This window comes from Lepus europaeus, chromosome 13 (genome assembly GCF_033115175.1).
Source record: "Lepus europaeus isolate LE1 chromosome 13, mLepTim1.pri, whole genome shotgun sequence".
NCBI lineage: Eukaryota > Metazoa > Chordata > Mammalia > Lagomorpha > Leporidae > Lepus > Lepus europaeus.
This window is the reverse complement of record NC_084839.1, coordinates 56,952,499-56,978,412: the sequence shown is the minus strand read 5'-3', so window position 1 is coordinate 56,978,412 and position 25,914 is coordinate 56,952,499. Positions and strand designations below refer to the sequence as shown.

The window sequence follows — 25,914 nt, the reverse complement described above, 5'->3', positions numbered from 1 at the left end:
TTTTACTTTTTTAAAAAAGATTTTATTTGAAAGGTCGGGGTGGGGGGAGGGAGAGGGGAAAGGGAGAGGGAGGGAGGGAGGGAGGGAGGGAGGATAGAGAGAGAGAGAGAGAGAGAAATAGGTCTTCCATCTTACAGGTCACTCCCCAAATGGCAGCAACAGCCAGAGCAAGACCAGGCCTCCCACACTGGTGGCAGGGGGCCCAAGTACTTGGGCATCTTCCACTGCCTTCCCAGGCACATTAGCAGGGAGCTGGATTGGAAGTGCAGCAGCTGGGACACGAAGGAAGTGGCACCCATATGGGATGCTGGCAGCATGGATGGTGGCTTAACCCACTATGCCACAATGCCGACCCCAGAAAATGTTTTTTTCAAAGAATGCTAACCATGTAAAAAGGTTTAAGAGGATGAGTTAGTTAAACTATAGAGAAGATTCTTGTTTTGTAAAAACAATGAGAGCCTTTACTAACAGTGGCAGAAATGAAGAGGGGACAAATAACAAGGATTTTTAGGAAGCAGACTCAAAAAGACTGGAATATGAAGGAGTGTGAAAGAGTAAAGAATAAAACAAGATTTTGAGATTCCTATTAAGTTTTTTTTTTTTTTACAGGCAGGGCTATTTAAGTATCTTAAATGGCAGGGTAAGTGGTAATGCTTAAGGAATGTAAAAAATCCAAGAGGAAAAGCCAGTTTATAAGGACATCTAGGTACCATGAGAGAAAGTTGAAGCAGTGGGCACTGATGAGATAACACAGGGGAAAATAGTACCAAGTGAGAGCTGGGGTTGACACTCCAGGAAAGAAAGCATCCTCTGAGAGGTCTATCCAAAGAAGGGGTGGTCGACAGGGCTAGATGGCTTTGGGCAGGTCAAGTAGGGTGAATTAAGACTGATAAAAAGATACCAGATTTCACAAGAGTCAGGGAAGCAGTGGATAATCTCTGGTCACCTTTCCTAGGATAGTCTAAGAAAACAGTAGAGAGCTAAAGACAGGGAGCAATAGGCTAAGGAATGCCTGGGAAGGGAGGAAATGGAGGCTGAAAGATTCTAAAAGTCAGGATGTGAAGAGAAAGAGCATGAGGGTGGCAGGAAAATGTGTTCTTAGTTTTTCTGGGCTACAGAAGGAAGACATTTATTACATTCACACAGAGGAAGAATAATGATATGAGGACACAGGAAACAAGATGGGAGAGAGTGGAGGAAGGCTTCAGGGCACAAGTGGAGTTAGAAAGGAAGGACACCTTTTCCTTGAACTAAAAGTGCAGTGTTGTAAAAACAGGTGAAAGTGGAAAAAACAAGTGTAAGATACAGAGCAAAATCATGCAAATTTATTTTAAATTATAAAATAAGTTCTGTGATTAGTAAATAGCACCTAAAAATGAAAGATCCATTGGAAATCCTTTAAACATGGATATTCCAGTAACTTAGCTTACAAAGGAAAAAGCTGCAAAACAAGTCAATACTTATTTACTTTTAAAAATACAATTAGCTATTCTAACAGTGTGGTTTTAAACTGATCAGTGCTAATTAATACAAAATTATAAAATTTTGTATTTAAAATAAACTTACCACCTATCAATCACCATCTGGAGATATCCTAAGCTCATATTTTTAACAGAAAAGAAATGGTGCCTTCAAGTTTTTCTTTTTCCCTAGTAATATCTACTAAAAGTATGTTATATGCTTATGATTTTTAGAATTTACATGATAGAAAGATTTCCTTTTGAACGAATACTTGGAGAAACACTAACAGTAGTTAGCAGTCTTTAATATTTTTCTTTTGTTTTCTAATTAGTATCTTGCTCTCCCTTCTTACTATCCAGTATCCTTCAACTCAAAATTCTTACCTATATGGCATTCACACATACCCCATTTCAAACAAATTAACCACTTTATGTAGATTTATAGTTTGGTTGGACATTGGAAATGACAAACTGTTTCTAGTTATGAATATGCTCAATCTTCAGGGTAGGTTCTAGTTCTAAGACAAACCAGGTCTTTAATAAGTTAGTCACTAAACATATGACAGTTCATTACAATTGAGATTATTATTATTGCCCAAATTCTACCACCATTTTACCACTGTGATTGTTTTGCTTTCAAACAATTTGAATAATGGATTATCATTATCAATCCTGGACTTCAGTGTATATAATTCTAATATAAACTCAACATCATAATAGACAAGATGTAAAAAATCATGAACATTGAATCAGTAAAACTATTCTTTCTTTCAAAAATCAAAGTTCTAATAGCAATACTTTGAATGTTCAATAAATATTTGCCAAGTGCTTAATATGAGGCAGACACTGTTCAATGAACTGGAGGTTCAAGAATAAAAAAAACACAAAGAAATTCCGCCCTCATGGAGCTTATATTCCAACAGAGGAAAACAAACAGTAACAAATAAATGCTTAGTAAAGTCAGATAATGATAAGTAAAATGGACCTATATAAGGGCAGGGGGAGAGGCCAATGCTGATATATACGCAAAGAGAACCTTAACCAGATAACACAAAAGTGAGACCTGAAGAATGTAGGGGATGAGCTATTCATCCAGGAGAAGAGTATTCCAAGACAGAGGAAATACCAAGAACAGAGACTCTGGGGCAGGAACATATTTTGTGCTTTTTAGGAGCAACACTGAGGTCAGAATGTCTGTAGCTGAAAGGTGGTAGCTCCTCAGTCTAAGCCTGGTAATTTTAAGGATTATGAATTTTACTCAGAATATGCTGAAGAAACAGTGAATGGTTGGGGCAGACAAATGACATGATTGACTTGTATGTAAAATGATCACTTTGGCTACTATATGGGGAACAGACTGTTGGGGTGCAAGGATGTAAGGAGGGGTTTTGGAAGCTATAGTTTCAGTCCAGGCCAGAGATGACAGTGGCTTAGATTAGGGTGTTAATAGTGGAAGTCCAAAGAGGTGCTGTGTTTTAGAAACATCACGAAGGTAAGGCCTACTGGATTTTCTGGATTGGGAGATAAAAACAAAGAATCAAGGAAGACTCCAAGCCTGAGCGATTAGAGGCATGGCATTGCCATTTACTGAGTTGGGGAAGACTGAAGGCAAAGCAGGTTTGGGAGGGAAGTTCAAGAATTTAGGTTTGCATATCTTGAGTTTGAGTTTTTATTCTATTTCTAGATAGAGATGTCAAATAGGCAGTTTTGAGATCACAGGGAAAGAGATTCAAAGAAACTTCTTTCCTTAATATTATGGATATAAAACTAAACTCATATGGAACTTTAAAGGTATGGATTTAAATAGTATAAAATGTAGAAAATCTCCCATACCTCAAAAGCTCACTTCAACTGCCCTCTGCCCAACTTAACATCTGAAGGAACTTTTGACATAAAAATCTACGAAATTCCAAGAAGCCACAGAAAACCCCTTAGGGGTCACCTTGGCCCAAGGGCCTCAAAAACAAGGAATTAATTTTTCCAATGACATAGCCATTACAGGTTTTACCTTAAATTTGCTTGACAGCAAATTATCAGTTAACTCATTTAACTAAGAATACATTAATACATTATAAAAAAATAAAAAAGCACACTTGGAAAAACTGGAACCTTGCTTTAACATTCTCCTGTTTGTCCTGGGGCAATGTGGTATGACTCTAAAGAATTCACATCACACATGGTATCAGGCTGTATCATTAAATAGAAGAAACAGTAAAGCCCTTAAGTTTTCTACTTCTGAATTTTCCCTTTATGACAGTTTCCAGTTTTATATTCTTTGTACCCAAAGTTTTGCACTTCTTCCCTGAAAGACAAGTTTTTGGACTATCATCCCTCAACAAATAAAACAAAACAAAAACCTAGTTCTGTATTATATTCTTAGACAGAAAATGTTGCATCTCTAAAGGCAGTATCAAAATAACTACAAACATTTAAACCTTGCAAATTATACTTGAAAAAACCCATACGCAAAGGAGTCATTCAGTTGCTCATTTTGCATAGTGCCAATACCTGAATACTGACTATTCTGAACAAAATTATGACTGTTTGGATTAGTACTGTTTGATGGTCCAGACTCATTTATCATATTGTTATCTGTACAGTTAAAGTCAGATCGCTCAAATGCCTCTGGTTGTGAAACAAAAACAGAAGAATTGGAACTGGTGCCTGCTGACAAACTGGAGGAGGAGATCTGATGAAGCTCTCTCAAGTCTCTTGGATCTAACAATGAATTACATGAGGGGTTTTCCAGATTCATGCTCAGAAGTCTTGGATTATCAGTTTCCCCTATGCTGTCACCGGTGGTTGTCATCATATTCACAGGACAGTTAGGCAGTATGTTGGCATCAGAAATACCATATAAGTCAGCTGATGATATGGGTGATGCTTCCATTCTGCTTATTTCATCAGTACTGTTATAAATGCAAGCATCAGAAGCATTTAAATCATTCCCAGGAGCTATTTCCAGGAATGGTGGGATACCCTGTGAATTAGAAGAAAGCATTCCTGTTGAAAAACTACTGAGTGGATTTGAATTGACTGAGCGTGAGGTGGAGTGGGCCATTGATGACCAGCTTGAAGAAGACTGAGGTACCATTGAGGATATGGCTGAAGCATGGTGTGAAAATCCACTGGAGATGGACACAGGTGAGGAATAGTAGGATTCCGCTTGACTGGAAACCCCTGTTTCTGTCCGAACTGCACCATGAGGAAAGAAGTTTGATTCTGTGGGAGGAAAATTACCAAGTTAAAATTAACCAGATTATAAGAAGGAGGATTCCTAAATTGACGTTACATAAATACACAAATTAAAAAAAGTACACCTCAAAGAGAGGAACTGGTAGACCCTAATACACACAAAAAGGATGGAATGGAAAAGCTTGTGGCCTCCTTTGGTGTATGCTGTGTATTTGTGTTGAAATATTGCAAGAAATATTGAAATAGTTAAAATATTGCAAGTACAAGAATTGCATGTTAATAAAAATGTTTTAAAAATAAAATAATCTAGGTTATTAAAATAATAGGTTATGGTGTAGCAGGTAAAGTCACCGCCAGCAATCCATATGGGCACCAGTGTGTGTCCCGGTGGTTCCACTCCCTGCTAACAGCCTGGGAAAAACGGTAGACGATGTCCTAAGTGTTTGGGTCCTTGACACTCACGTGGGAGACTCAGATAAGGCTCCTGGCTTTGGTCATCTGGGGAATGAACCAGCAGCCTGAAGATATCTGTTTCTACCACTTTCAAATAATTAAATAACTTTTTTAAAAAAATAAATCTTTTTTTTAAAAAAATATTTATTTATTTATTTGAGAGGTAGAGTTACAGACAGAGAGAGGGAGAGAGAGAGAGAAAGGTCTTCCATCTGCTGGTTACTCCCCAAATGGCCACCAACTGCGAGAGCTGGGCCAATCTGAAACCAGGAGCTTCTTCCGGATCTCCCATGTGGGTGCAGGGGCCCGAGCACTTGAGCCGTCTTCTACCACTTTCCCAGGCCAAAGCAGAGAGCTGGATTGGAAGAGGAGCAGCCAGGACATGAACCAGTGCGCATATGGGATGCTGGTGCCTTTACCTGCTACACCACAGCCCGGCCCCTAAATAAATCTTTTTAAAAATAAATTTCAAAACAAAAGAAAATGAAATCAGAATACGATGGACTATATATTTTTTTAATTTAATTTAAATTTTTTTTTATTTTTGACAGGCAAAGTGGACAGTGAGAGAGAGACAGAGAGAAAGGTCTTCCTTTTTGCCGTTGGTTCACCCTCCAATGGCCGCCGCGGTAGGCGCGCTGCAGCCAGCGCACCGCGCTGATCCGATGGCAGGAGCCAGGTGCTTCTCCTGGTCTCCCATGGGGTGCAGGGCCCAAGGACTTGGGCCATCCTCCACTGCACTCCCTGGCCACAGCAGAGAGCTGGCCTGGAAGAGGGGCAACTGGGACAGGATCAGTGCCCCTACCGGGACTAGAACCCAGTGTGCCGGCGCCGCAGGCGGAGGATTAGCCTAGTGAGCCGCGGCGCCGGCCGACAGCCAACGATGGACTATCTTTAAAATGTTAAAAGGAATAAAAAAAAAAAAAAAAAGAAAAAAGAAAACACCTGCCAATTCAGAATTCTGATAGGGGAAAAAATCTTTCTAAAATGAAGGCAAAATAAATAATTTTGAGTGAAAAAAGAAAAATTCCAAGGAAACTGAAGGAACATTACAAATATAAATTGTAAGAAGCAGTGGAATTATTACATAAATCCAAAACTGAATTCTGTAACATGTACTGCTTTACAATTATATGAAAAGTGGTTTTGGTAAGTTATTTTGGCATACGTAATTTCACTCCAGTTAAATATGAAAATCTAGCTTCTTTGATCCTTCAAATATACTTTTGGAAAAGTGAAAGATAAATATCAGAATTCTAATTAAAAGAAATACAAATGTGGCCGGCGCCATGGCTCAAAGGGCTAATCCTCCGCCTCGCGGCGCCGGCACACCGGGTTCTAGTCCCGGTCGGGGCACCAGATTCTGTCCCAGTTGCCCCTCTTCCAGGCCAGCTCTCTGCTGTGGCCAGGGAGTGCAGTGGAGGATGGCCCAAGTGCTTGGGCCCTGCACCCGCATGGGAGACCAGGATAAGCGCCTGGCTCCTGCCTTAGGATCAGCGCGCTGCGCTGGCCGTGGCGGCCATTGGAGGGTGAACCAGCGGCAAAGGAAGGAAGACCTTTCTCTCTGTCTCTCTCTCTCTCACTGTCCACTCTGCCTGTCAAAAATAAAAAAGAAAAGAAAAGAAAAAAAATACAAATGAACAAAATCATGTCATAGTCTCCATTTTTTTTTTTAATCAGAAAATGAAGGAATGGAGAAAACACTCACTAGGAATGACGGAAAAATACACTTAATTTTATCAACATATGACCCTAAGGTATCACAAAGTTCCCAATCCAAAAATTAATTCTGTATTTACATATTATATAAATGCTGTATATACTAAACCAGAAAAAAAGTACTGACTTGAGAATGTGGAGAGAAGAATGGACGTTTGTTGTAGTGGTTAAGACTCCACTTGAGGGGCCAGCGCTTTGGTGCAGCGGGTTAACACCCCGGCCTGCAGTGACAGCATCCCATATGGGTGCCAGTTTGAGACCTAGCTGCTCTACTTCCCATCCAGCTCTCTGCTATGGCCTGGGAAAGCAATACAAGATGGCACAAGTCCTTGGGCCTGCGTGGGAGACCCATAAGAAGCTCCTGGCTCCTGGTTTCAGATCGGCGCAGCTCCGGCTGTTGTGGCCAACTGGGGAGTGAACAAGCAGATGGAAGACTTCTTTCTGCCTCTCCTCTCTCTGTGTAACTCTGACTTTCAAATAAAAATAAATAAATCTTAAAGAAAAAAAAGACTCCACTTGGGATGCCCACATCCCTAAACAGAGTGCCTAGGTTTTTAGTCAGAGCTTCTGCAGTTGATTCAATTTTTTTTTTTAAAGATTTATTTATTTTTATTTGAAAGTCAGAGTTACACAGAGGGAGGCAGAGAGAGAGAGAGAGAGAGAGAGAGAGAGAGAGGGAGGGAGAGGCAGAGGGAGAGGGAGGGAGAGGGAGAGGGAGAGGGAGGGAGGCAGGGAGGGAGGGGGAGAGAGAGGGAGGGGGAGAAAGAGAAGGAGGGAGGGAGGGGGAGAGAGGGAGGGAGGGAGGGGTAGGGGTAAGGGTAGGATAGGGGTAGGTACGTCTTCCATCTGATGGTTCACTCCCCAATTGCCACAGTGGCCGGAGCTGCGCCAATCCGAAGCCAGGAGCCAGGAGCTTCTTCCGGCTCTCCCATGCAGGAGCAGGGGCCCGAGGACTTGGGCCATCTTCTACTGCTTTCCCAGGCCATAGCAGAGAGCTGGATCAGAACTGGAGCAGCCGGGTCTTACCAGTGCCCATAGGGGATGCCGGCACTACAGGCCAGGGCATTAACCTGCTGCACCACAGCGCTGGCCCCTGATTTAGTTTTCTGCTAATGTGCACCCTGGGAGGTAGCAGATAATTGCTCAAGTAGTTGGGTCTCTACCACTCACTGAGAAAACCCAGATTAAACGCTTAGATTCAGGCTTCGATTTGGCCCAGCCAAAGCTGTTGGAGGCATTTGGGGAGTAAATAAGTGGATAGGAGATCTCTGTCTTTTGAAGTAAGTAAAAATAGGTGAGCTAATTTTAAAAAAATAATGTAATGGGGGAAAAAGACTACCAATTAATCCTTGGTTGTATTTTCTAAACCAGGGCTTGACAAATCTTTTTCTGTAAGGGACCATATAGTATTTTAAGTTTTGTGGACTATATACACCCTCTATTAGAATTATTCCAACTCTGTTGCTGTAGTGCAGGAAAAAGACTAGTTGGAGACAATATATAATGAAATGACTGTGGCTGTGTTCCAATCAAAATTTTTAAAAATAGATGACAGGGCCAGCGCTGTTGCATAGTAGGTAAAGCCGCCACCTGCAGTACCAGTATCCCATATGGATGCTGGTTTAGTCCCAGCTGCTCCACTTCAGATCCAGCTCCCTGCTAATGTGCCTTGGAAAGCAGCAGAAGATGGCTCAAGTCCCTGGGCCCCTGCACCCACATGGAAGACCCGGAAGAAGCTCCTGGCTCCTTCAAATAACTCAATGAATGAATGACTAAATTAGTAAATATCAAACAAACAAAGGGTGATGGATGACACTGGCTAAAAAAAAATTGGGGCTGATGCTGCAGTGAGTGGCCCAAGCATCCTCCTGCAAGGCCAACATCCCATATGGGCACTGGTTCTAGTTCTGGCTGCTCTTCTTCTGATCCAGCTCTCTGCTATGGAAAGCAGTGGAAGACGGACCAACTGCTTGGGTCCTGGCACCTGCTTTGGAATCCTGGAAGAAGCTCCTGGCTCTTGGCTTTGGACCAGCTCAGCTCCAGCCATAGCAGCCAACTGGGGAGTGAACCAGCGGATAGAAGACCTTTCTCTCTCCCTCTCTGTCTGTAACTCTACCTCCCAAATAATAAATAAAATCTTTAAAAAAAAATAAAAAATAAAAAAGATGACCAGCCAGATTTAAACCATTTCTTCCATGATAAACTATAATTAATATCACCAAATAAACAAAATACAATTTCTTAGACAGTAAATCTGCAAAACATAATCTGTATTGAGGACAACTTTCAGATACTGAGCTCAATTCATTCAATACTGAAAGCCTAAAAAAGTTTACAGGAGTGTGAAATAACAAAAATTCCTAAAAATGGAATTCTTTTTTTTATTTTTATTTTATTTTTTTATTTTTATTTTTGACAGGCAGAGTGGACAGTGAGAGAGAGACAGAGAGAAAGGTCTTCCTTTTGCCGTTGGTTCACCCTCCAATGGCCGCCGCGGTAGCGCGCTGCAGCCAGCGCACCGCACTGATCCAATGGCAGGAGCCAGGTGCTTCTCCTGGTCTCCCATGGGGTGCAGGGCCCAAGGACTTGGGCCATCCTCCACTGCACTCCCTGGCCACAGCAGAGAGCTGGCCTGGAAGAGGGGCAACCGGGACAGGATCGGTGCCCCGACCGGGACTAGAACCCGGTGTGCCAGCGCCGCAAGGCGGAGGATTAGCTTAGTGAGCTGCGGCGCCGGCCTAAAAATGGAATTCTTATATATTATATAAAATATCAGTCTGATGACAAGCAATATACTACTGGGGATACAATACCTTTTTTGATGAATCTTCCTTCTCCTGGTCCTCGGAAACCTGGTCTTGATCTCTCAGGAAAATTAACTGTTATGATAAAGTTTTCCCATTATTAAGTATAATTTGAAAAATAACATTATCAGTTAAAATTTGAAAAAAAAATGAAAAGCAAAATAAATAACCTATATAAATATGAATCAATACAAAATACACTTACCGCAGTCCTGCCACAGTTTCTGGAAAAGTAAAGTAGTTTTTTGTTTCTTTGATTTATTGCCATAAGTATCTGATTAAAAAAGAAACGAGGAAAGCAGATGAATCACCATGATTGTTTCCTCTCCATTAATAAACAGGTGTTTTATTTCAACAAGTATATGAAAATGCTTTAAATAAGTGTACATAATATGGACTTAGTATAAAAGTGTAAAGAATGTCCCAAACCAGTGGGAAAGAATATTTCATCTTGTAAAAATGTTTCAAATATTTATCTTGTTTGCTTATAATACCTATAAGTTAACAATGTCAACTAATAAAAAAAGTTCTGATAAAAGAGCTAAAACAAAGACCAGTCTGACTGGCAAGTTTCCCTCTTTTAAAAGGATGCACAAGAGAAAAAAATAGAGCCTCAAAAATAAAACAGAAAATTTAATAAACAGCTCAAATACCCTGAAACAATTCCAGATTAATCAAACCTAAGAAACAGATGCAAAGCATGTAAAGGAAAAAAAAAAAAAAAAAAAAAAAACAAAAAACAGAGCAGGTGTTTGGCAAAGTGTTAAGTTGCTGCTTGGGATATCTGCATCCCTTATCAGAGTGTCTGGTTTGAATCCTGGCTATTCCACTTCCAATCCAGCTTCCTGCTAATGTACACCATAGAGGTAGCAGGTGATGGCCCAAGTAGTTGGGTTCAGGACCATCCATGTGGGAGACCAGAACTGAGCTCCAGGCCTGTGGCATAAGCCTGGTTGAGCCCTGGTTGTTGCAGGCATTTGAAGAGTGAAATAGCAGATGGAAGATCTTTCTCTCTGCCTTTCAAATAAAATGAGTATTTTTAAAAATAGAGGAATAGAAAAAAAAAATGAAAACTTTCAGGAAAAGAAGCATACATTAATAACATGAGTTTTCAGAATTCGTGGAAAGGGGGCAGGTGTTTAGCCTAGCAGTTAAAGATGCTCGCATCCCACATTGGAGTGCCTGGGTTTGATCGGTTTCCTGGCTCCAGCTCCTGACTCCTAGTTGTTAATATAGACACTGGGAGGCAAAAATGGTGGCTCACATAATTGGGTCCCTTCCCATGTGGGAGACCCAGACTGAGTTCCTGGTTCGGCCTAGACCCCAGCCCTGCCCCAGCCATTCTGAGCATCTGAAGAGTGAACAAGCAGTTGGGAGCTTCCTTTCGCTCAAATAAATTAAGAAAATTTTTAAAGATTTTTTTTGAGAGGCAGAGTTACAGACAGAGAGGGAGAGGCAGAAAGAAAGGTCTTCCATCTGCTGGCTTACTTCCCAAATGGCTACAATGGCTGGAGCCGGGCCCATCCAAAGCCAGGAGCCAGGAGCTTCTTCCAGGTCTCCCACGTGGGTGCAGGGGCCCAAGGACTATGGGCCACCGAAATGTCATACCTTTTTCATCTGGCAGATATCTGAAATCCATAGATTCACTAACTTCCTGGTCAGAAGGTCTCCGAAGCTGCATTTTTACCGTTACTGGTTCTGTGATAGCTTTGCAATATGGTGGAGTTTTGAAAACAATGGCTACTTGACGGTGTACATCAGCTTGTGAAAAGATGCCTTTTGCTTCCCAATCATTCAATACAAAACGAACTTCTATGTCATCTAGTAAATAAGAAACCAAAGAAATAACAAAGGGAAAACAAAATAAAATCCATCTATAATCTAAAAACATTCTGAATTCAATGAAACAAAATACGAAAATGAAATACCTTTTTGAACTTTGTCACAAAGTAGAAATATTTCATCTCCTCCTCTTACACTTCCGCAGTTCTTGTTTACACGACAAATCCTTAATTCTGCGGTATTTGGAGCACCTACAAAGAAACAATTTTTAAAATACTAGTTTCTACCTTGGTAAAATATTTCTTTTTGAAGGGGAGGACTTGAGGAAAACTATTTAAAGAATGTTTCAGCATACAAATAAAAGATACTAAACACATTAATCATCCACATCTGTCCCTTTTCTTTTTTTTTTTTTTTTTTTTTTGACAGGCAGAGTGGACAGTGAGAGAGAGAGACAGAGAGAAAGGTCTTCCTTTGCCGTTGGTTCACCCTCCAATGGCCGCTGCACTGCAGCTGGCGCATCATGCTGATCGGAAGCCAGGAGCCAGGTGCTTCTCCTGGTCTCCCATGCGGGTGCAGGGCCCAAGCACTTGGGCCATCCTCCACTGCACTCCCAGGCCACAGCAGAGAGCTGGCCTGGAAGAGGGGCAACCAGGACCTCAGGCAGAGGATTAGCCTAGTGAGCCGTGGCGCCGGCCCCCTTTCTTTTCTAACTGTGTCACCTAACTTGGTTTAGAGCTTTATGATGTTATTTCTAGGAAATGATAAATACTCCTTGCTGCTAAATCCTGACTCTTCTAATGCATCCTACATACTGAAGCCAGATTCATCTTAAATCATGACCATATCCTTAAGACAATATGATTTTCATGCTTTTTATTATCTGGCCAATATTATTTTATTAATTTTCCCTGGCATTCATGGTTCTGTCTTTATAGCCCTATGTCCCATTATCTTTTTAAATGCAAAACAGGTGAAGGCATACACAATGTGTACATGTACAAAGATGAAATACTTTGTAGAGCAACTTAACAATGATAAATATCTCTACCTTTTGATCTAGCATTTCCAAGAACTCTACTTCTAGAAATGTATGCTAGAGATGGGGCTGGCACTATGGTGCAGCGGGTTAATGCCCTGGCCTGAAGAGCCGGCGTCCCATATGGGCACCAGTTCTAGACCCGGCTGCTCCACTTCCAATCCAGCTCTCTGCTTTGGCCTGGGAAAGCAGTAGAGAATGGCCCAAGTCCTTGGGCCCCTGCACCCACGTGGGGGACCCGGAGGAGGCTCCTGGCTCCTGGCTTTGGATGGGCACAGCTCTGGCCGATGCAGCCGGTTGGGGAGTGAACCAGTAGATGGAAGACCTCTCTCTCTCTCTCCCTCTCCCTCTGTAACTCTGACTTTCAAATAAATAAATCTCAAAAAAAAAAAAAAAAAGAAATGTATGCTAGAGAAATATCTCCATAACATAAGCACCTACAAGGATACTGATCACAATACAATTTTAAGCCAAAAATGAAAACTAAAAGTTGCATAACAAGGTAACAATTTAATAAAATTATGACATAGCCATATAATGAAATAAGCAGCTACAAAAATACTAAGCTGAGTGGAAGGAAAAGAGGCTCATGATACATCATTGAGGAAAGTGTTTAATAAAAATTGGCTATGATTTTTTTAAAGTTGCCAAAATTACACTGTGTGGATACTGCTGCTAACACATCTGTATACACAGAAAGAAAAAACTGGTAAAGTATGCACCTGAGGACAGTGATTATCTTCGGAGGACAGATTATAGGAAATTTATTCTGTTACGTATTTCAGCAGTATTTGGATTTTTCCTACAATGAACATATTCTTTTTCTAATGACCAAAATACTTAGTTAAGCTACTTAAAAAAATAAGCTAAGACTACATATGCAAGAAAATAAAGTACTTACGATTATCATAAATTGGGTTAGATACAACAGGAGGGAGAGCAGTTGTCAAATTACCATGTTCATCAGGGAGGAAAACTTGGAAACACAGTCTCACCACATTGAGGTCACAATCTTCAATATCAAGCAGCTGTTGTTCAGGGACTAAATAATAGATTTCTTTTTAAGAATACAGAATAATGACATAGAACTGAAATCCTGCTAGGCCCTCCTCCCTGCCCACTGTACCCAATAACCTTAGTAGCATCCAAATTTGTATACTAACAAAACCGAATGGTACAGAATCTTAAGATTGCCTTTAGGGACCAGCGCCATGGCTCACTTGGTTAATCCTCCACCTGCAGCACAGGCATCCCATATGATTGCTCCTCTTCCAGTCCAGCTCTCTGCTGTGGCCTGGGAAAGCAGTAGAGGATAGCCCAAGTGCTTGGGCTCCTGTACCTGCATGGGAGACCAGGAAGAAGCACCTGGCTCCTTGCTTCGGATCGGTGCAGCGCTGGCTGTAGCAGCCATTTGGGGGGAGAACTAGCAGAAGGAAGGAAGACCTTTCTCTCTGTCTCTTTCTCTCTCACTGACTATCTCTCTACCTGTCAAGTTGCCTTTTATTGTTGTCATTAAGTAGTCACTATCTAACAGTATTTGATAAATTAAAGCCATGTTCAGGAAGTAACTGTCCCAGTCATCCAGGATTTAGGGAAAAAAATCCCAATTTGACAACAAATCAAATTTTTAAAAATTCATTGTAAGATGTACACTAGAGAATAGGCATTCATTCATTCAAATCCATATTTGGTCCAGTCGTTGTGTTCATTCTGTAAATTACCTCCTAAATTGGTATAAGAATTACTATCATCCCCATTTTACAGATGGGGAACTGATTTTTTAAGAGATGAAATTAACTTGCTCCAAGTTTCACAGCTTAGAAATGGTAAGGTGGGAATTCAAACTCAGGTCACCAAATCCAGAGCCCTGTGCTTTTAAAAACTGAACTATATTAGAATAATTTATATATGTTTTACATACAAATGACATGCAACAGAATAGCTGAAGTTAAAACATATTTTAGATATGAAAAAACAAGATGATATTATATAATGTAAGGCAGTTAGTTTCCATAAGAAAGTTTTTGTGCCAATTAGAAGATATAGCAGGAAAACTTTGCAGTTCTGAAAAAATATAAAAACCCATTATAGAGGCTGGCGCTGTGGCGCAACAGGTTAACGCCCTGGCCTGAAGCGCCGGCATCCCATATGGGCACTGGTTCTAGTCCCAGCTGCTCCTCTTCCGATGCAGCTCTGTGCTATGGCCTGGGAAAGCAATACAAGATGGCACAAGTCCTTGGGACCCTGCACCTGCGTGGGAGACCTAGAAGAAGCTCCTGGCTCCTGACTTCAGATCAGCGCAGATCCGGCCATTGTGGCCATCTGGGGAGGATGGAAGACCTCTCTCTCTGCCTCTCCTCTGTGTAACTCTGACTTTCAAATAAATAAATCTTAAAAAAAAAAAAAAAGCCCATTATAAACTATGGTACAATATAGTTTGTTCAATTGATAATTGAAATGAAACACAATTCCCAAAGAAAATATTACTACTTTTTCAAAGATTGTCACAAGCTATAGCAATGACATGTAAGAAGCAGGAAACACACATAATTAAATTACATGAAAATTGTTTTGCAAAACACTAAAATTTGAAATTACTAAACATAGTTAAAACCCAAATTCTTAGTCTGAATTGGTAACTACTAAAAGCGAGATTATCTGCACTATTTTTATTTCATGATATTCACAGTCTATCAGAACATTTAAATTTATCCCAGAATCAGCATTCTTAAGTTTAACATTTCAAAGAGGATACAAAAGAACATTTTGTGCAACTGAAAGTCAAAAATATTATAACACCTGTATCAGAGGAGCAGAGTCTAATGACCATTATGTAGCCAGTAAGAGGTTTACCTCTTCAAAATCAGTTTTTACAATATTATAGATTTATTTTTTAAATCTTTTATTTAATGAATGCACATTTCACAGGTACAACTATAGCAATATAGTGGTTCCTTCCTCCATACCCGCCCTCCCACCCCTACTCCCGCCCTCCCACCCCTACTCCCGCCCCACCTTCTACTCCCTCTTCCATTCCATTCTTCATTATAGTTCATTTTTAGTTTAACTTTATATACAGAGGACCAACTCTATGCTAAGTAAAGATTTCAACAGTTTGCACCCACACACAACATATAAAGTACAGTTTGAGAACAAGTTTTATGGTTAATTCTCATGGTATAACTCATTGAAGACAGAGGCCCTACATGGGGAGTAAGTATATAGTGACTTCTGCTGTTCATTTAACAATTAACACTCTTATTTATGACTTCAGTGATCACCCGGGGCTCTTGCCATGAGCTGTCAAGGTTATGGAAGCCTTCTGTGACCACAGAATCCATCAGTATTTGGACAAGGCCACAAGCAAAGTGGAAGTTCTCTCTTCCCTTCAGAGAAAGGTACATCCTTCTTTGATGGCCCATTCTTTCCACTGGGGTCTCACTCACAGAGATCCTTCATGTAGGATATTTTTTTGCCACAGTGTCTTGGCTTTCCATGCCTGGAATGCTCTTACAGGCCTTTCAACCAGACCAGGAAGCCTTAAGGGTTGATTCTGAGGTCAGAGTGCTTACAGTATATAAATTTAGAGTTTAAGATTACTAGTGTCTCTCAATCATATCACTTAGTAATCAACTCACTGAAAAATAAATTAGCAGCTAGGTGCTCCTGACAAGTTTAAAAACAAACCTCATACTGAAAGTATAAACAAACTGTTGTACAGCCATATGATGGAAAAATACCCAGAAATAAAAAGTAACAAAATAAAGATATATCCCACAACATGGATATATCTCAAAAACATTTTGCTGAGTAAAAGGAACCAGAAACGAAAGAATATATACTGCTTGCTTCTATTCATATGAAATTCTTAAAAAGATTTATCTATGGTAACAAAGCAGATCAGTAATCAGAGAAGAAGTGGAGAAGGAATTCACTGAGAAGGGGACCAAGGAAAATTTAGGGGGTAATGGAAATGTTCCACATCTTGATTGTGGTGGTGGCATGTATTTGGGCATATTTTATTATATCTCAATGGAAGCTCAAATAAAATTATGTTAAAATGGCATATAAAACTGGTTAACAAACCAAAGTTTGGAAACATTTAGTCACAATGGTTTCATCAAAGGAAAGAAATTCTATCTACTTTTCAAAAAATCGCTTTTTATGAGATTTTAACTTTGGACTTTCTCAACACATGGAAATACAAATAGTTACTACTGCATTAACATTAATTTCATCTCTGCACAATATGGTTAAAAACCATTAACTGGCAGGAATCTTGACTGATACCTGTTTTTACCCAATGCAGAATTCAGTCTAAGGCTGAAGACTAAGCTCCAACCTTTTCTACAAAATCTAACCTACCTACCTACCTTACTCTCTCCTTCCCTCTTTAACTCTGACTTTCAAATAAATGGATAATTCTTTAAAAAAAAAAAAAAAAAAAAGGTGGGAGCAGTGTTGTTTCATAGGAGGTTAAGCTATCACCTGCAGTGCCAGCATCCCATATGTGTGCTGGTTCGAGTTCCAGCTGCTCCATTTCCAACCCAGCTCCCGGCTAATGTGCCTGGGAAAGCAGCAGAGGAAGGGTCCAAGTGCTTGGGCCCCTGCACCCACATGGGAGACTAAGATGAAGCTCCTGGCTCCTGGCTTTGGTCTGGCCTAGCCCTGGCTGTTGCAGCCATTTGGGGAGTGACCCAGCGAATGGAAGATCACTCTAACACTGTCTATCAAATAAATGGATAAATCTTTTATTTAATTAATTTATTTGAAAGGTAGAGTTACAGAGAGGCAGAGAGCGCCACTCCCCAAATGGCCAAAATGGCAGGTACTGGGCTGATCCAAAGCCAGGAGCTTCTTCTTGTTCTCCCACATGGGTGCAGGGGCCCAAGCACTTGGGCCATCTTCCACTGCTTTCCCAAGCCATAGCAGAGAGCTGGATCAGAAGTGGAGCAGCTGGGACTCAAACCAGCACTCATGGGATGCTGGCACCATAGGCAGCAGCTTTACCCACTATGCCACAGCGCCAGTCTCTAAACCTAACCCTATTCTCTGAAGCAGAGCAAGTATGTATCTTCCCTCTCTAAATCAGTGCTGCACTTGACCTACACCTCTATTACACACTTGAAGTTTTTATCTTTTATGATAATCACTTATGCTGCCACTTCTACCCTATGAAGTCAAAATGGGTAATGGATCATTGTATTGTCACTAGGCATGCAGCATAGTATATATATTATATACTTCCTCAATCAGTGACTAAAGAACTAACAAAAGGTCTGTTGAACAATCATTTAGATATTTATAGACTGCTGAAGAAAGCTGTAAAGTTAACAAAAGAAGGTTGTTTTGAGTAATGGCAGATACACAGATAACTGAGACCAAAATAAGGTAGATGAACAGGCAACAAATTTGTAGGTGTCAGTGAGCTAACAAGGTCATGAAGAATCATGTGACCAAGATATACAAGAAGAAAAATTGATAGTTCAGAGTAAGAGGTCACTTTTATCAAGGTGTCATCTGCCAATCTTATAAGAGGTGGTAAGTGGCAGAGATAGGGGCTGACACTGTGGCATAGTGGGTAAAGCCGCTGCCTGCATTGCTGGCATCCCATATGGGCACTGACTGGAGTCCCGGCTGCTCCACTTCCCACCCAGCTCTCTGCTATGGCCTGGAAAAGCAGTAGAGGATAGGCTCCTGCACCCACGTGGGAGACCTGGAAGAAGCTCCTGGCTCCTGGCTTCAGATTGGCACAGTTCTAGCCACTGCAGCCAACTGAGGAGTGAACCAGCAGATGGAAGACACTCTCTCTCTGTAACTCAAATAAATAAATAAATCTTTAAAAAAAAAAACAGTGGTAGAGACAGACTCCCAATAAACACTAGGTAAAAAATAAGGGAGTTCAGGGCTTGCCAAGGATGTAGGATCTGCTAAGTGTCCAATGTTTGAGGGCATTTGAGATTTGGAGGAACTATACCATGGGAGTAAGGGTGAAGTGGCACTGTATCAGACCTCATGGAGACAAAAGCCTAGTTTCAAATAATCTAAATCATTCACTGGTTTCAGGTTATCTGGAGTTAACAGTGTACCCAGTTGTCTGCCAGGAGAACATCTGCAGAGATGTCATCATCCTAGGCCTTTAGAGTTTTCCTCTATAAAATGACTGGTACTCCATTTTAAATAACTATGTATAGGAGGAGAAAAAATAAGATGGTATTTGGTCTGGTGTGTACCATGCTGGTTAAGATGCCCACATCCTATATATATTTTTTTTTTTCTTTTTTTTTTTTTTTTTGGACAGGCAGAGTTAGACAGTGAGAGAGAAAGAGAGAGAGAGAGAGAGAGAGACAGAGAGAAAGGTCTTCCTTTGCCGTTGGTTCACCCTCCAATGGCCGTCGCGGCTGGTGCGCGGCGGCCAGAGCGCTGCACTGATCCAAAGCCAGGAGCCAGGTGCTTCTCCTGGTCTCCCATGAGGGTGCAAGGACCAAGCACTTGGGCCATCCTACACTGCCTTCCTGGGCCACAGCAGAAAGCTGGACTGGAAGAGGAGCAACTGAGACAGAATCTGGTGCCCCAACCGGGACTAGAACCTGGGGTACCAGCGCCGCAGGCGGAGGATTAGCCAAGTAAGCCGTAGCGCCGGCCAAGATGGCCACATCCAATATTAATAGTGCTTGGGTTCCATTCCTGGCTCCAGTTCCTGATTCCAGCTTCCCGCCAACACAAACCCTGGGAGGCAACAGGAATGGCTCAAGCGGTTGGGTCCCTGCCACTTATGTAGGAGACCTAGATTGCATTCCTGGCTCTGCCCTGACCATTGTGGAAACTTTGTGGGTGAACCAGTAGATGGGAGCTGTCTCTCTGCCTTCCAAATAAAAAATAAAAACAACAACAACAACAAGAAAACAAGGTGACAATTTGACGAACCAGTCAATGAGGGAAGTGCTCCCCTACACGCCTCTCAAAGAAAATACAAAGCACCTGTTGTTCTCTTTCCTTTTCATGTTAATTTTTTAGTCCATCTTTAGAAATATATATCACCCTTAGCCCTAAAATCAATGTCTATAACAAGAATTTCATTTTAAATCAAAAGATGTTGTAGTGCTATATATTTTTGGGAAGTAGTTATTCAAATTTTAAGATAAGTTAAAACATTTACTAACTGTATAGGTATGACATTTGTAAAATTCTAATACTGTTAAATCTACTGAAATAAAAATAAGGGGTACAAATGCATAGTACATAGAGTGACAATTTCAAGAACTGACTCATGAAGAAAAATAAAATTACAATCCACTCAAGTTTCTGTCACTTAAAATATATTAATTATCCTATATATTAGTAATAAAAGCTAATATGTGCCAAGCAAAAGGTAAATCGTCTAACAATATATCATTTATGTACTCATTCTTTCAACATTTACTGACCATCTACTAAGTGCTACACATTAAAACAAGTGTTAGGTACGGATAGGAAAAACCAGCACCTTACATTAGTGAGATTATTGTCTAGAGGAGGAAAGTACAAAGCTGAAATTATATAATACAATATGAGAAGTGTTTTAAGAGGAGTTTGTGCAAAAAAGCACCCAAGTTCTGCTTAGGGTAACCAAAAAAGGCTTGAAAATTTTGGACTGCAATGAAGTACACACTACATTTTTTTTCTTGTTTTTTAAGCTAATTTAATTTTCACGTTGTGAGGAAAAGTTCTTATTTTCTTGTATTAAACCAGAGACAGTAATCTATGTTAGAGACTACCTGTCTTATTAAACAGTATTCTCTTACTATTCTCCCAAGCTCAAAACATTCGTTTACTTTCATAACAAGTCAATAAAAATAGGAAAATGTCTAATAAAATGGAATTGGAGATTCTTTATTGTAAAGTTAAATTTTATTGCACAAATTAAATTATTTTGGTAACCTATTGATTTTAATCAGTGCATAACTCCTATTATTAAATATAAAGCTAGAAAATTATATATAATTTTAGTATTTTGCAGTGAAAATTTGTTTTTGAAGTAAAAATCCTTTATAAAGTCTGTCACTCTCCTAGCTGAATGGCCACTGTTAAAATCAGATACTGGAACTCTTAATTAAATTTCTCACCCAATTCAGACTTTGGCACATATTACACAATTTGAACAATATTTTACATAAAGTTTCAAGTTTGACATTATTAGACTGCATTATATCACCATTTTGAAGAGACAGTTTCAAGAAAGATAAGCAATGTCCTTAAATATACTGGATGACAGGGCACAATGTAGAGTTTCCATGCAAAATAAGATTAGTTACATTTTCACATAGTGTTTGATCTTTAGAGAACAGACAATAATGACGAGACAGCAATAGTCTATGTGCCATAATTTGTATATTCTTTTCTGCTAAATACTTTTTTTTCGGCTGATGCTGTGGCTCAATAGGCTAATCCTCCGCCTGCAATGCTGGCACACTGGGTTCTAGTCCTGGTTGGGGCGCCGGTTCTGTCCCGGTTGCTCCTCTTCCAGTCCAGCTCTCTGCTGTGGCCCCGGAAGGCAGTGGAGGATGGCCCAAGTGCTTGGGCCCTGCACCCGCATGGGAGACCAGGAGGAAGCACCTGGCTCCTGGCTTCGGATCAGCGCGGTGCATAGGGCGCAGCACGCTGGCTGCAGCGCGCTGGCTGCCGCGGCCACTGCGGGGTGAACCAACGCCAAAGGAAGACCTTTCGCTCTGTCTTTCTCTCTCACTGTCTAACTCTGCCTGTCAGAAAAAAAAGTTTAAATACTTTTTTTCAAAGATTTATTTGTTATTTGAAAGGCAGAGTTACAGAGAGGCAGAGGCAAAGGGGGAAGATGGCAGGGGTGTGGGCAGGGAGAAGGAAAAGGAGAGAGAGGTGAGGGGTGGTCTTCCATTCGCTGGTTCACTCCCCAAATGGCCACAACAGCTGGAGCTGAGCCGATCCGAAGCCAAGAGCCTCTTCAGGGTCTCCTACGTGGGTGTAGAGGCCCAAAGACTTCGGCCATCTTCCATCACTTTCCAGAGCCATAGCAGAGAGCTGGATGGGAAGTGGAACAGCCAGGACTTGAACTGGTGGAGCCCATATGGGATGCAGGCACTGCAGGCAGTGGCTTTACCTGCTATGTCACAGCATCAGCTCTTCTGCTAAACATTTCTAATTTCATTATTTCAATGTGTTATAAATTTATTTTAATTGGTTCTTAGTGTTTTGAGTTTTTCAGGGGAGTTAGAATTTATTTGCTTGGCTTAATATTAGAAGTGCACATTTTAGGTCTTATGTCAATATTCTAGGAAAACAAAACACATGATAATTATCTGCACAGGTTCTATTTTAACCATCCTCTTTAAATTTATAACCTTGCTGATTCTTGGCCCCATACACTGCTGACTTTTTTTTTTTTTTCATTAACAGTTTCCATTGTCAAAAGTGAAATTTTATCTCAGAATTGTGAGAAATTCATCTCAGAAGACAATTACTGAAGAATTCATTGATCAAATAGATGTTACAAAGCTTTTAATGATTAATTGCTGAGCAAATTATACAATTAGGAGCTTAATATCTTAGGCTTAAGGGAACTGAGAAGGTCTTCAGGGTATTTCAGATAAGGAAAACAGCTTGAACATTTTTGAGACACGCATAAACAAGGCATGTTTATTGATCTGGTTTGTTCATTTATTTTATTTTATTTGTTGAAAAGCAGAGTGACAGAGAGGTTTTCCATCTGCTTGATGCCAAATGCCTTCAATAGCCAGGGCTAGGCCAAAAGCCAGGAACCAGGAACTCCATTTGGGTCTCCCCATTGGACACAGGAACCCAAATATTTGGGCCATCATTCATTACCTCACAGGCGCACTGGGAGGAAACTGATTGGAAGCACAGAGCAGCCAGACTTGAAACAGGCACTCCAATATGGGATGTATGAATCCCAAATGGCAGTTTAACTGCACCACAATGCCTACCTCCATTTATTCTCCCAACAAATTTCAACTGAGTCTCTACCATTTGCCAGATGCTGGACTATGTGGTAGAGATAACACAGAAGACAGTCATGGGGCTGGCATCATTGTAAAGCCACATCTTAACACACTGTACCATGATGCCAGCATCCCATATCAGAGAGCTGTGGCTGCTCTGCTTCCAATCCTGTTCTCTTCTAATGTACCTGAATTGACTCAAGTACTTGTGCCCTGCCATCCATGTGGAAGACCAAGCTGGAGTTCCAGGGTGCTGGCATCAGTATGGGCCTGTCCTAGCCATTATAGCCATTTGGGAGTGAGAGATGTTGAGAGATGTTCTATCTCTCCCTCTCTCTCTAACTTTGCCTTTCAATAGATAAATCTTTTTTTAAAACGCAGAATCCCATGATGCTGGCACTGTGACATAGTAGATTAAGCCTCTGCCTTCGGCATCCCATATGGGTGCCAGTTTGAGTTCCGGCTGCTCCACTTCCAATCCAGTTCTCTGCTAATAGCCTGGGAAAGCAGTGGAAGATGGCCCAAGTGCTTGGGACCCTGCACCCATGTGGGAGATCTGGAAGAAGCACCTGGCTCCTTGGCTTTCGATCAGCCCAGCTCTAGCCATTACAGCCATTTGAGGAGTTTACCAGTGTACAGAGTCTCTCTCTCCCAGTCTGTAACTGTGCCTCTCAAATAAATAAATCTTTCATTTTATTTTATTTTATTTTTTTTTATTTTTATTTTTTTTTGACAGGCAGAGTGGACAGTGAGAGAGAGACAGAGAGAAAGGTCCTCCCTTTGCCGTCGGTTCACCCTCCAATGGCCGCCGCAGTAGCGCGCTGCGGCCGGCGCACCGCGCTGATCCGATGGCAGGAGCCAGGTGCTTCTCCTGGTCTCCCATGGGGTGCAGGGCCCAAGCACTTGGGCCATCCTCCACTGCACTCCCTGGCCACAGCAGAGAGCTGGCCTGGAAGAGGGGCAACCGGGACAGGATCGGCGCCCTGACCGGGACTAGAACCCGGTGTGCCGGCGCCGCAAGGCGGAGGATTAGCCTGTTGAGCCACGGCGCCGGCCTCAAATAAATAAATCTTAAAAAGAAAAAAAAAAAAAAAAAAAAGGGCAGACCCCCAGACCCCCAAGCCAATCCTTACCAGATCAGTAGGAAGGTGGTCTAGGATATATATTTTTAACCAGTGCTAAGGGATTCCTATGTGAGAGGCACTGCTAAAGCTGATTTGGAGCCACTAAAGGCTGTTAAACAGAGTTCTGTATGAATGGTGTTAGAAGGATCTTTTGAATGCTTCGAAGGAGAGTAAGAATAAAGGCAGAAATACAGGTTTTGAGGCTACCAACAATACTCCAGGATAAAAATGCTGAAAGCTTACATTCCTACAATGGGAGTGAGAAGAATGAAAAGGACTGCACTAAGAACGGTTGGGGTGGATGAACAAAGTGGTTCTCCTGGAATAGTTTAGGGTTCATGAAGAAAAGCAGTTTAAAAGAAGACAGGAAAGATATGTTGGAGCTCTAAGTGGATGACTTGGAATGTGGGGCCATTTAAGTTTCAAAACTTTATAAAGTGCCACTGCAAGATTCTGATAACAATACTATGCTAAAGAACTGTCCTAAAATTATTCTAATGGAGAAAAACTACTGCTACACAAATTGTGAGATGATGAGTTCCTAAGCCAGGGAGGTAGCGAAAGAGCTGGGGGAAGGAATGGGATGCTTAAAAACAAAATATCCTGAACAACAGAAAACAAATACTATGAAGAAAAAATTGGCAAAATTGTTCCTTCCCTAAATCTATATCCACCTAGGCAGCACTGAACAGTTATTAAGACCATCAATCTTGGAGCTAGGTGACCTGTGCTTAAATCCGGGATCTATCACGCAAGACCTATATGATCTTGAGCAAAATACTTAACATTTCTTCACCTCTCTTTTCTTATAAAATGGAAATATTAATTATAGTACCTACCTCAGACTGCTGAAAGGATTAAAAGAGGTAAAATATGTATACTACCTACCAAGAACTAGTTTAAATGCAATAAGCGTGTTTATTATTAATATCATGCCTAGTTCTAACAAACTAATTTCCACAGCATCATCTTCCTAATGCCTTTACAAAACTCAAGAAACCTCAGTTTGAATTCCAGCTCTGCTACTTATATTTGCTGCGTAACTTGGGACAGTCACATAACGAAGGCTTAGGTTTTATCTTCTGTAAGGTGGTGTTATTTCAATGATTAAATAAAATAGTGTACATAAAACACTTCATATTTACTTCCTGAAATACAAAGCACTTAATAAATGAAGCAATTATTTATAATCTCCTTGCTTTACACTGCATCTACACTGTATGATCTCCTTAAAAAATTCAGCATTAAATACAGCAACAAATCAAAAACACTATTATTTATTTGAGAGAGGCAGACGGACAGACGTGAAGAGCTCCCATCTGCTGGTTTATTCCCAAAATGCTTGCAGTGTCCAGGAGCCCTGTCCAGGGCTCCTGTGAGGGTGGCAGAAACTCAACTGTTTGAGCCATCAAGGCTGTCTCCTAGGTTCTGCATTAGCAGGAAGCTAGAGTCACGAGGCAGAGCCAGGTACTCTGATGTGGGACATGGATATCTTAATCTCTAGACTAAATACTCATTCCCAGTGAATGAAATTTTAGGTGAGCATACTCTCCTGACATAGAAATATCTCACTTCTAAAAATCTGTCCTAAGGAAATAATCATACAAAAACTCAAAGTGTATATTCAGTAGAGCTTTTTAATTAAAATGTAAGCAACCTAAATGTTCACTAACATGGCTAGATAAACAAATCAGTTTACCCAACAAAAGAATATTCTGTTAAAAAAAAATAAAGTGGATTTGTAAGCAGTGACATGGGAAGGTGTTTAAGATACTCTTGGGTGAAAAAAAATGAATCAGTAAATGGGAAGTATAGTATGATTCGCTTTACATTAAAAAGTATGCCTATATATGGCTGTATTATATAAAGGACAATCTAGAAAACATATCAAACCTAACAATTAGTCTCCTCTGGCAAATAAGACTGAATGGGAAGAAGGGAACATTTGCTTTCAGCTTTATAATAAATAGTAAGAAAAATAAAGACCTAGAGAAAAAAGATGGAGATCTTATAGTTCATAAAAACAGTACTTGACTGTGAGCATATTCCTTATATTATCATATTCCTTAAATTATTCTTAATATATCCAGGAATAAAACAATATAAGGATGTCTTAAATATAAAAAGAATTCTATTATTTTAAGACTTTAGATGTTGAACTCCCAACATGCATATTTAAGTAGCTGCAGAAGACTTTAAAGTGGAGAATTTATTCTAAATATGGACACCAGCATCTAGCTTCATTGTCATTTATCTATCTAACCACACAGAGCACTTACAAGTATCAGGTACTATACCAGACGATGTTAAAAGTATAAATGCCATCCCTTATAAAATCTACTAGATAGTAAATATCTATCCATGCAC

General features: G+C 40.6%; 2 protein-coding genes across 2 annotated transcripts in view; one reads left to right on the top strand and one right to left on the bottom strand.

Moving 5' to 3' along the window:
- The window catches only part of PUS10 (pseudouridine synthase 10), a 96,646-nt gene extending 92,346 nt beyond the window's left edge, over positions 1-4,300 (top strand). Inside the window, exon 21 of the transcript XR_009867803.1 lies at positions 4,061-4,300. The gene's annotated coding sequence lies outside the window, so the exon portion shown is untranslated. The remainder of the gene's footprint in view (positions 1-4,060) is intronic.
- REL (REL proto-oncogene, NF-kB subunit) overlaps positions 55-25,914 on the bottom strand; it is a 46,098-nt gene continuing 20,238 nt past the window's right edge. Inside the window, exons 5-10 of the mRNA XM_062209487.1 lie at positions 13,354-13,494; positions 11,560-11,664; positions 11,240-11,452; positions 9,837-9,905; positions 9,641-9,706; positions 55-4,682 (exon numbers count right to left, since the gene is read on the bottom strand). Coding sequence (XP_062065471.1) covers positions 3,904-4,682; positions 9,641-9,706; positions 9,837-9,905; positions 11,240-11,452; positions 11,560-11,664; positions 13,354-13,494 — 1,373 coding nt within the window. The 3' untranslated portion in view covers positions 55-3,903. The remainder of the gene's footprint in view (positions 4,683-9,640; positions 9,707-9,836; positions 9,906-11,239; positions 11,453-11,559; positions 11,665-13,353; positions 13,495-25,914) is intronic.